This window comes from Sus scrofa, chromosome 15 (genome assembly GCF_000003025.6).
Source record: "Sus scrofa isolate TJ Tabasco breed Duroc chromosome 15, Sscrofa11.1, whole genome shotgun sequence".
NCBI classification, from domain to species: Eukaryota; Metazoa; Chordata; class Mammalia; order Artiodactyla; family Suidae; genus Sus; species Sus scrofa.
The window spans coordinates 112,711,608-112,723,388 of record NC_010457.5 but is presented as its reverse complement, the minus strand read 5'-3'; the positions used below and the strand labels follow the sequence as shown (position 1 = coordinate 112,723,388).

General features: G+C 40.7%; 2 protein-coding genes and 1 long non-coding RNA gene across 7 annotated transcripts in view; 1 reads left to right on the top strand and 2 right to left on the bottom strand.

Moving 5' to 3' along the window:
• The window catches only part of RPE (ribulose-5-phosphate-3-epimerase), a 25,020-nt gene extending 24,949 nt beyond the window's left edge, over positions 1-71 (bottom strand). For 2 of the 3 annotated variants that reach the window (XM_013984453.2, XM_013984454.2), the window contains exon 1: positions 1-66. This exon is cut by the window's left edge and continues 137 nt beyond it. The gene's annotated coding sequence lies outside the window, so the exon portion shown is untranslated. The other variant, XM_003133629.4, reaches the window with a different exon arrangement.
• LOC102158523 lies at positions 209-6,820 on the top strand. The gene is made up of 4 exons (XR_002339061.1): positions 209-1,037; positions 2,031-2,119; positions 3,801-3,949; positions 4,681-6,820. It is a non-coding gene; the product is annotated as an uncharacterized LOC102158523 (long non-coding RNA).
• Positions 5,879-11,781, bottom strand: part of UNC80 (unc-80 homolog, NALCN activator) — a 253,679-nt gene continuing 247,776 nt past the window's right edge. For 2 of the 3 annotated variants that reach the window (XM_003133630.5, XM_021075019.1), the window contains 2 exons: positions 11,111-11,310; positions 9,504-9,770 (listed from right to left, as the gene is read on the bottom strand). In XM_003133630.5, coding sequence (XP_003133678.3) covers positions 9,504-9,770; positions 11,111-11,310 — 467 coding nt within the window. Of the gene's footprint in view, positions 9,771-11,110; positions 11,311-11,781 lie in introns of all 3 variants that reach the window. The other variant, XM_021075020.1, reaches the window with a different exon arrangement.

Sequence of the window (11,781 nt, the reverse complement as noted above, 5' to 3'; positions counted from 1 at the left end):
CCCACGAGCGACCTGTCCAGATGAAGTCGTCGCGCCGACTGGCTGCACAGTTTTAGCCCCGCCTCTTCCCTGCAGAGTCTTCCGGACTCCACCGGAAGCAGCTGCCCTGAGGGGAGGAAGTCCCGCCTCCCTGGGGAAAGGGCGGCCAACCTGAGAGCTTAGGGGTGGGGCCCCACATTTAGGCACTTTCTTCCTTACCCAGACCTTACGGCGGGCCTTTCAGGTCTCCCAGCCTTGTGAGGAGTTTCTTGATCTTTTTTAGTTTTACTTCCCCTGCAGTTCTTTCTAGGCTCTTACCTTCTTATCACTTTTTTGTTTTGCTGCGGTTTGCATAGGAGCTCCTTCCATCTCCTTCTGTCTCACTTGTGTGTTTATCCGTTAATCAACAAAAAACCACCCTTCTTCCTATTTTTTCTCTTTGAATTCTTAAGAGCTCTGGAAGTCAGATTTAGGTCGGAAACCTGCTTCTACCCGATACTACCTGGTGACCTGGCTAATCGCTTCTCCATGCCCTCAGTATTTTCCTCTGTCCAGTCAGGGCTTGAAAACTGTAAAAGCCCCTGTGTCCTTGTGTTTTGAAGTAAAAGGCTTTTCCTTTAGCCTTCCAGGCCTCCCCTCAGTCTCAAAAGGCTGACTCAAGACCTAATGATTAGGAAACCCTGTTATAGCTAAAAACTAGTTAATAGCAGTCTATTACGTTATGCCCTGCCTTGGGCACACTAACTTACTCTGGCTTTTCACAAATAATTTTTCCTTGCTTGTTTTTTACTAATGATTACTTTCATTAGAGTTAAAGTGCATGCCTAGTGTTTTCGTTTCCTTTGAAACACTCCTTAAAACCTCCTTCTTTTGTGGGCAACTTTCACTGCCAAGAGAAAGTCCAGGTGCAATAACCCCAAAGACCACCAGAACCCATCACTGACCACCTGACTGTGGCCTTGATGACTTTGAAATAGTCTCGGTCTGTGCACATGGGTCAGAAGAAGAATTTCTGAACTCATATCAGAGTGAAAAGAAAGAAGAGTTTATTGAGCATGGTGAGGTGGAGAGACAGTTTACTGAGAGATAAGAGAGGCTGCAAGCACAGCGGCATGACTTCCTGATAATCAGGGAGTGCCAACCATGAGTGCATGGTCAAGTCTGTTTTTATAGCCCAGGGAGAGGGGAGGTCTCAAGACACAACTGTTGACCTACTAATTGTTTGAGAACAAAGGGTCTTATGATATACTTGCTGGTTGGTTGGGGCGTTTAAGGCCCAACAAAGGTTGGTGGGGGTGGGGAGTGAGCCACTTAACTTTCCTTCCTAGGAGTAGACCAGGTTGCTCAAGGTGGGGAAAGGGCATAAACACAGAGACAAGTGGGGCAATGATAAAGGTCTGGCAATTCTTGCCTTGGCCAGAGGCTTTGAACTCTATCTCCTTGAAGGGGGCTTGAAGTCTAACAGAAATGATCCATGGAGGGAGAAGAATCCCAGGACAGTAATCTTTACCTACAGTCCTTTTTTTGAGCTAAACCTAGAAGTCCTCTTGGTATTCTCTCTCAAGGGGAAACACTGTTTTGAGGTGTTACCCTGCTGTGCCCTCCTTTGCCTGGCAAAGCAGTAAAGCTGTTCTTTCTGCTTCACCCAAAACCATCTCTGTGACTTAACAGTGCCAGTGTACAGAGGCCAATCTTGGCTACGAAATTTGGGGGCTCAAAAAAACGAAAACGGAGTTCCTGTCGTGGCACAGTGGAAATGAAACCATGAGCTGTGGTGTAGGTTGCAGACACGGCTCAGATCTGACGTTGCTGTGGCTGTGGTGTAGGCCGGCAGCTACAGCTCCGATTAGACCCCTAGCCTGGGAACTCCATATGCCGCAGGTGCGGCCCTAAAAAAAAAGAAAAATTTGGGGGCTCATCCACGATCTGACTCTCATACCTGGTCTGCCATCCTGGAAGGGTTGGGGATGGAGAGTGAAAGGGAGTCTGCCTAGCAGGTGCTGAGGGCGACCTTCACTTTGAGCATTCCTTTCTTCCTCCACCCACACCAGTAATTTCTACTCTGAGGAATTATTTTGGGGAAGGAGAAGTGTACAATCCTGGGATGTCATGACGCCTTGGCCAACATCTGGGTATCTGGGTAAGTCCCCCAGCATGCACTCTGAGGCCCCCTTGGACTTTGTTCATCTAAGGAGCCAAGTCTTAGGTTCCATCTAGGGATCTTCTGTTTCAAAATCCCACCTGTAAGGCAACACTTGGACTAAGGTCACAGGCTTAGTGGGACTTGGAAGCCAATCTGAGCTTTGTGCTGTCTGGTTCGGTTTTTCTGGTTTGAGGCTTCTATTTGCTGGCAAGCATTCTGGTTTGTTTTTTATCAAATATATGGAAATTGTTTCTATTTGACAGCCCCAGAGGGAAAATTTTGGCAGACTTGTGGACCTATACTTGTAAACCTATGAATAAGGAAAAATTGACTTTAAACTGTGTGGCCACAATATTCTTTAGACTCCAGAAAAATTTTTTGCTTTTTAGGGCAATACTCGCGGCACATGGAGGTTCCTAGGCTAGGGCTCAAATTGGAGTTATAGCTGCTGGCCACAGCAACGCCAGATCCCAGCTGCATCTGCAACCTACAGCACAGCTCACAGCAACGCCAGATCCATAACCCACTGAGCCAGGCCAGGGATTGAACCTGAACCACTGCATCCTCATGGATGCTAGTCAGTTTAATTTCCACTGAGCCAGGACAGGAATGCCATCAGAGGAAATTTATAACTATAGGTCGACATGTCTGCCAAAATTGAGATAAAACTGTTGAAATTCCAAAACTTGTTAACATATGCAATTAGAGAAAGCTAGCTTGATGAAATTTTTTTTCGAGTTCTGACCCTCAGAGAGCAAGAATACGCCTAGGAGAAAGCACGCAGCTAACTCTTATCATGTTCTTGATGAACAAACACAGCCCACTTTGCCTGAGACTTTGGCTTTGAGTAACTAGTAGAACTTCAAAACAGGGCAGAGGTGGGGAGAGAAAGAGAAAGGAGAAGGAAAGAGTCTTTTAAATTCAGGTAAGTAAGGGAGTGCCCATCATAGCTCAGTGGTTAACGAACCTGATTAGCATCCTTGAGGATGCATGTTTGATCCCTGGCCTCGCTCAGTGGGTTAAGGATCTGACATTGCCGTGAGCTGTGGTGTAGGTTGCAGACACGGTTCAGATCTGGCATTGCTGTGGCTCTGGCATAGGCAGGTGACCACAGCTCCACTTCGACCCCTAGCCTGGGAACCTCCACAGGCTGCCGGTGTGGCCCTAAAAGACAAGAAGTCAAAAAATAAAAAATAAATAAATTCAAGTAAGTAAATGTAACTTATCCCAGCTGCTATTTTTTGTTTTGCATTTGCCAGATGACTTGCCCTGACACTTGCAGTCATGATTCCCTGTCTTTCCATTTGCATGCTGTTTATTGGTTTGTTTTTGCTTTGTTTTGTTTTGTTTTGTTTTTTGTTCTTTTAGGGCTGCACCCACACATCTGGAAGTTCCCAGGCTAGGGGTCGAATTGGAGCTGTAGCTGCCAGCCTACACCACAACCACAGCAACAAGGGATCCAAGTCATTTCTGTGACCTATACTACAGCTCATGGCAATGCTGAATCTTTAGCCCACTGAGCAAGGTCAGGGATCAAACTCACTTCCTCATGGACACTAGTCAGGTTCGTTACCACTGAGCCATGATGGAAACTCCTTGTTTATTGTTAAAAGAGAAACTTTTATTGGAATAAGTTGAGGAAACTCTTGGATGTCACCCTTTTGCTTTTCTCCTGCAGGAATCATATTGTGTTCCTTGTATGTTTGCATTTGTCTTATGTGTACACATATGTGGCAGCTATGGGAAACTCAGATTTGTCTCCTGAATGCAGCCCCTTGAGATGCGGTCTCCAGAATTGGACCACTTTTGGTTACAAGCCAATGATAGGTAAAAAGATGATTTTCTTTTGTAAGGTGCCCTGACCATAACATTCTCTAGATCACATTTTAAGATAAAGCTATGAGATCTCTGTCTAGATATATGTCTCAGTATGTGTCTTTGTCTTTGGAATCAATGAGCTCTATGTACTTGGCTTAAAGAAAAGTAAGCATTTGCAGATCAAACAATTCTAAATACAAGAGAAACTGAGCTAAATTCAGGTTTACATGATCTAGGAAGTATTCAGTGTTAATATCTGGTATTAAAGTTAGTGGGCCAAGGCAAAGCATAACATAATGGAGACTGATTTAACTAGCTTTTATCTCTATCGATATTTCCTAATCACTAATTCTTGAGTCAGCCTGCGAGGATGCCTAGGAGGCTAAAGGAAATGCCTTTTATTTCAAAACAGAAGGATGCAAAAGCTTGGACATGGTTTCTTGCTTAGAAGTTCCCTGGTGGCACAGTGGGTTAAGGAACCAGTGTTGTCACTGCTGTGGCTCACTTCTAAGCTACAGTGTGGGTTTGACCCCTGGCCTGGGTACTTCTGCATGCTCTGGGTGCAGCCAGGGGAAAAAAAAAGAGAGAGAGATAGTGCTCAGAGTTTAGGGTTTGTGAATGCAAATATGTGCCCAGCGCTGGATGCTTGGTGCTCAGTATACAGTGGTGGTGGTGATTATTATTACTCCTCTCTGGTTCTGGTCTCCATCCCTTACCTTCTTTTTTTGTATTTCTCGTAGGAATGCTTATTGACAAGTTGTAACATGTTTTTACTGTTCAGACAAAATCCAGAACAGGGTAAGAGTGACTTTTCCTCTGCCAAAGGTGTCTTGGGTCATTGGATCAGGAAGAGACATAGTAAAACTATAAGCAGAAAAGGGGTTGGGGATGGGGGGAATCCCTGGGGAAAGAGAACCAGGTGCGGTTTTATTGACATAAGAGAAGCTGTTTTTGGACTAAGCCATTTTGTGATCAAAGCCTAGCGTTAATGATGGCCCTTGAACAGGTCTCAGTAATCAATAATCTTAAGGGGAGAATGCAGAAACAAAAACTATCATCAGGCAAGAGAAGTAACAGTAGCAAAGATAACATATCAGTTTAAACTATCCCAGTTCTATTTCAATGGTAAAGATTAACTCAAGGCCTCAACCACCCAATCAGCTGGAACCTGGGATGATGATGCTGTTGACCTTTTCTGACCCTCATGACTTCAATCAAGTAAAACTTGGGCTCTGTCCACCACCTAGGCCCCTTCATGAATATGCATGTGCCCTTAGCTTAAACCTTCCCCAATTTTGCTCCTTCTGGAGACACTGCTTTGGGGAAGATCCCCAGTATTCCTCTTACCTGCTGAAAATCATAAATCTTTCCTTCTACCAATCTCTGGGTTGGCCGTCTTTTGGCTCTATGCCAAGAAGGGAACATAATTTTTTGGGTAAAAAATTCACAAGAAGGGGGAAAAAAAGGATTTAGCAAGAGCAGGCCTTAGAGGGTAAGGATAGGGCAACTTTGTATGAAAAACAGAACTGGTGGTAACTTGGATGTCATAATGGTTCTGGCCACATTCAGAGAATAACTGTGTCTTTAACGGTCCTCCTTGGGAAATCTACCAGCCATTCCAACAGGTCATAAGTGAGCAGAGAAGTCACACGAGGGTACGTGTATCCCAATATACCCATTCTGCTTTATTTAGAAAGTTAGGGATGGAAAGCATGAGTAGAATGGAGCTTAGTTGGGGCTGGAGTTAGGAACTGGAAGTTTCTAACTGAAGGGTGACCTTGGGCCAGACTATGAGGGGTTGAGGAGATACATCGAGGATGCTCCAGTGGCCCAAAACAAAAGCACACTCCAGGGATCTAAAATGAACATTTTCCTGAATGAGTTAACCTATTCCCTATATTGAAAAATGAGAAATGAAACCAAATTAAGCATCTCAAATCCTTTTAGATTTATTTTATTATATGTGCATATTCAAACACAGAAGTCTTTCATAAATATCTTTCATAAACATTTTAGTATTTATTCATATGCATTTTTTCCATGCTCTTTGGTCATTCAGTAATCATAACAAACTTCATAGTCATCTGAGGGAAGTTGGCTGTGTAGTCAGTTTTTTGTTTTTACCTATAAAATGGCTAAGAAAGGATTTTCATCCTGTGGTCACAGTGAGTATTGGAAAATATGGAGGTACATGGATCTGTGATCCTAAATGATCCTACAATAAGTAAATTTTTCTTAACCTTTTCCAAATACATTATGCCCTAAACATGTTTTTATTCTCCTGAGTGTCCAAACTTTGTTTCTGAAATACTGCAGTTAGGACCCACAAAGTAAATGAGGAAGTGACACTTTCTATTCACTCCCAAGACAAGGCCATGGAATTAGAAGTGTGAAGTCACAGGGCAACAGCATGATGTGATAGCAGCAAATTCTGGAGACTATTAAAGTCTCCTGTATAACTTAAGAAAGGGTATTTAATGTCAATTTTGGACTGTCATTTATGCCCCTTTCTTCCCTATAGGTCCCTATGTACAGTCTATTCCCATCTCAGATACCCTCAGAGCTGGGCAGCAGAGTGGAGAATGTTTTTACCAACTAAAGGGACGGGTACTAAAGAAGGAAGGAAATATCATCCGGCCTAAGATACTCTTTCTTGCTTGAAATGGCAAACCAGCTACTCCCAGCCTGTGTGCAACAGACCCTAACCAGACCCCCAGACTCCACAGATTCCCCCCACCCAGTACTGCCATGCCCATTTATGGTTTTGACACTATAGTTCCCAGTGCCTTGTCTCAATGTATTCAATAGCTCCTTTTTAGGAAAAAAAAAAAAAAAAAAAAAAAAGCTTATCTAATAGAATTATAGAAAGCAGCAAATATTGAAAAAAAATGACAGTAAATGTTTTGCTGTATAAAATGCTGTATCCAGAATTTGAACTGTTTTAATTGAATCTGAGTAAATCTACACCCACTATCATGGATGATAAATGCTTATTCTAAGGTCTCTCAAAATTTAATTTCAGAAGAAGCAACTTCTTGGTTGAGTCCAATTTTTTATATGGGAAGTAGGTGTCTGTTTTAATTTTCCTCTGAATAAGATAAATATTATTAAGTATCATAGCTTAGGAAATGATCTGCTATTACCAATACTGTATTTGTCACATGTAATAATTAACTTTTAGTCATATGCTCAATGATTTTTTTTGAATTACAAAAAAATCGTTATTTATCTTGAACTTTGTCTAATCTTCCCCAACTTTTTTTAAAAATAATTATTCCTTCAAACTCCAGGTAACAGTATTCCTGAGAATACATCTTGTGACAGTCTTATGCACATACATAAATATTTTATAGATTACACATAAACATTTAACACATTACATTCAACACATTTAAGGGCACCTTAAATGGAACAGATGCACACATCTGCAAAATCTCCGTACTCCCAGTATGAAAACATCCCCACTCTATAAGGCCCTGTTTGTCAGAGTGGAGGCTTTTTTTGCAAGGTACAACATTACTTAGCTTATTGAAAAAGTTTCCATCAGACTTTCATAACACTAGAATGAAGGAATCAGGCTAAAAGGCAGACAGGCCAGCATAGTCATATTCAAAACAGCTCAATACTTTTTAAATATATATAAAGGTATATAGGATTCTGGTGAGATAGTTAATAATCATCTTTGACCCTTTTACTTTTTAAATATTTGATATGATTATACATAGAGAATTTAAATCAAGAATCAAGAAACTGGAACAAAACACGCACATATATAGAGACTCACATAGCCCAGACACTTGTAATTACCAAACATAAGGCCTCTAACACTAATTGAGCAGCATAATTTTTAACAGGCGAAATATATCAGCTTAGAAAGAGTCATAAAACCAGTTATATATGTATATTTCTGCACTTGAGAATTCAGCAATAAGTGTAAGTGTCCTGAAAATATTGTAAAACATAGAAGAGGCCATTTACCACCTCTATTTTCTGAAGTTTTAAATTTTTTAGTTTTGTCCTTTAACTCACAGATATCTTTCATTCTATTAGTGAGACCAAAACCCCAAACTATATTGGAAAATATAAATCACAATAAAAACAATGCCTACTTAATAAGCAATTCTAACAGAAAAATAATTTTCCTTTGTGATGAGTGGATTTAATAGGTCTCTTTTATATATATACATATACATTTCATAGTTTAAGTATACAGAATGAATGGGTTTTAAGTTCATTGCTATGTAATCAAAGTCTAACCTTAGCATCAGGACTAGAAAACATACACACACACACCCCCACACACACTCACACACACCACCATACCAATTTAGGTATGTATATAGGTTTTTAATATACTTCAAAGTTATGTACCAGTTTTCTAACATAAACTGTTAAAAATTTGAAATGTAATCTTGAACTATGCGATGCCAAGCCCTACTATAGGATAACATACTCGATATGGCCTCAGAAGCCTTTCTAAGTTTTATACTTTTCTTGAAGTAACTGAACTTCAAGTTAAAGTAAAATACACAAACTATATCTATAAATAAATTTCTCGTTTTATATTTTTTCCTCATACACGTAATCTCCAAAGGATCATATGAATATTGTTAACATTGAGAAAAAGTTATTTTATTGAACTAGTTCTAATCATACTAACCTTAATATCTGAAAATATGGCCTCAAGGGCAGGCACAGAACATTATAAAGGAAAATAAATCACATTTCCCAATGTTTCCCAATCTTGGCATTGGTGTCGTCAGGGCTAGAAGTAGGAATATCATCTCTTTCTAGCTATAATATTCACATTTAATTTTCATCATAGTATAGGCTATTTAGGTCCTTAATTCAGAATTGTGTTTGATTATTTCTAGAATATGCTCTAATGTGTTGATTATGAAATAGAATGATCTTATGGCATTAGCATTTTGATTTATAAAATGCAATGACAATGACAGTTAAAAAATAAATACTGAAAAGTCCACAGCTCTAAAAATAGCATTTTTTCCTTCTAAATTGCTGTATTGATCAAAAAAAAAAAAATGGCTGCAGGTTTATCTGCTATTTAGTTTCCTCAAACTAATATTTTCCTTATTGATTATTTTTATGTAAACTGCTACTTGTAGAGCCACCTGATTTAATGCTTCTAAAATTATAAAAATAAACATTTGCATGAGATGTATAATGTAACCTCCAAAAATTGCATTCTCTTTTTAGAACACATTATTTGTTAATATTCCTAGGTTAGCAGCTCTGTAGTAGTATACATTTTTAACTGCTCAAGGCTTCTTGAATCATAAACAATGTGCAGTGAAATGGCTCTTTCCCTTTATTCCTCCCTGGTTTTTATGGTCTTCACATAACCAAACCACCTCAGCCATTGATTTTGAGAAGATGTTTATGATACAATATGCACATTGGCAGCAAAATCTACTGGGATTTGTGCTACCCATTGGGTGTAAAGTGCTGTGTTTTCATCTTTTCAAAGCAAAAGTTTTCAACTTTTAGCAAAGTGATCCCTTCTACCTCTTTTCTACACCTACAGCTCTTAAAAGGTACAGAATTAAACATGAGATTCATCTAGGTCGACATCAGTCTCCCCCAGCTCAGTGGGAGTGAAAGGGTATGGGCCAGAAAGCAGGGGGTTCTCCATGCCATTTTCCTCACTGATGTGAAGGACAGTGTCTCCATGCTGTAGGAGGATGGATGTCTCAAGGCCTGTGAAGTCATCAGGGTCCGAGAGCTGAGCAGAGAGGGGGCTGTGCGCTGTAGCACCTGGTACTTCCGTGTCCTCTTTCTTTTCCCCTTCTTCAGCTGGGAGGCTCTCACCCTATAACCGAAAGGATCTTTACATCATGGAAAGGTAGGATGTGTACCAGGGAGGGTATCAAAAAATGTTGTCAGAATTCCTGTCGTGACTCAGTGGTCAACCCAACCAGGAACCATGAGGTTGCAGGTTCGATCCCTGGCCTTGCTCAGTGGGTTTAGGATCCAGCGTTGCCATGAGCTGTGGTGTAGGTCACAGACACAGCTTGGATCTGGTGTTACTGTGGCTGTGGTGTAGGCTGGCAGCTCTAGCTCTGATTGGACCCCTAGCCTGGGAACCTCCATATGCTGCAGGTGCAGCCCTAAAAAGACAAGAGACAAAAAACAACAAAAAAACAAACAAAAAAAAATGTTGTCTAGCTGGATAAAGAATCATAAAGCTGGACCCAGCTTTAGCTTTTCTTATATGTAAGAGCTCATATAGGACCTTCCAACTTTCTAAGCCTGTTTTCTAAGCTGTTGCAGGAGCATAATTTTCTTACCTGGCTTATCTTGTAGACTGCGAGGATAAAATGAGATAATGGTGTCCCAATTCTTAACCATTAAAGACTTTACAAGTGTATATAGTATACTGCCCCATAGCTTTCTTTCAGTAACACATGAGAAGAACATGGGACCCATGGAAATTTATTTACAAAAATCAAAAGTAGAAAAAAAGAAATCAAAGTGAGAAAAATAGCAAAAAAGTGATGAAAAAGAGCAAAACAAAAATTTCTCTCACAGGATTCAGAAGGATATATATTTAAGAGCTTCCTCTAAATTGGTAACTTAATTTGTTTTAATTGAACTGTCTTTCCACTATGTATTCTATACTGGTTTTCAATGGTAAGTTTTTGTTGTTGTTGTCTTTTGTCTTTTTAGGGCTGTACTTGCGGCATATGGAGGTTCCCAGGCTAGGGGTCTAATCAGAGCTACAGCTGCCAGCCTATGCCGCAGCCACAGCCATGAGCCGTGTCTGTGACAGCCCACGGCAATGCCAGATCCCCAACCCACTGAGCGAGGCCAGAGATTGAACCCGCAACCTCATGGTTCCTAGTCAGATTCGTTTCCGCTGCACCACAATGGGAACTCCCTCAATGATAATTTTAACTGTGAAATATCATTTCCTCCTAGGGTTTTCATAACACAGACTATGAAGACTTCAATTCTTCCTCTTAAGGAGATGTATCCTTGGCCATATACTATATATAGACCTTTCTCATGACAGGACCAGTGTCTGTCTTGCTATAACAAAACATTACAGATCCAGACTTAAATTATATCAAATACATTTCGATATCTTAGTGGGTTCCCAAACATAAGAATGCAGGGAACAAGCCTTACCTGTTTCTCTAGTGCCCTCACCTGCTTGGGAGAAAGGCTGTGGAGATCAGCAACAACAATGGCAGGGGAAGATGTGAGGACTGGTTTGTCCATCCCTTCTGGTTTCCTGGATGGGGCCGGGCTGCAGCCCTGTGGCTGGCCTGTGGCAGAAAGTGTGTCTGCTGGGGCACCTGCTGACTCCGGCTGAGCCTCAATGAAGGTTACAGATCGTTTCTGATCCACTGTAGGTCAGACGTAAAGCAGTAAACAGGGACAGGAGGAAAGCATATTGGCAGTGCTTAATAATTAGCTTTAACCCATGTCTCTAGGCTTTTTATAATAAAGACACTGATGGTTTATTGATAATTGAGAGCAAGTGTGACTATTACGTACATGTTTTGATTTCACCTTACAAAGAGCAGGACTTGGGTAGAAAAATCATTTTTACATAAGTTGCCTTTTCACATAAATAGTTTTTACGTAAAAACAAGATTGGCATAGAGAATGGAGTGAGCTTGGTTATCATTCATAACAACTGCCAACAGAATTTAAAAGTCCCTATTAGAACCCTCCTACACTGTTGAGGGGAATGTTAAGTTGTTACAGCCACTATGGAAAACAGTGTGGAGGTTCCTCAGAAAACTAAATATAGAACTACCATATGATCCAGCAATCCTAGGCATATATCTGGACAAGGCTATGATGTAAAAAGA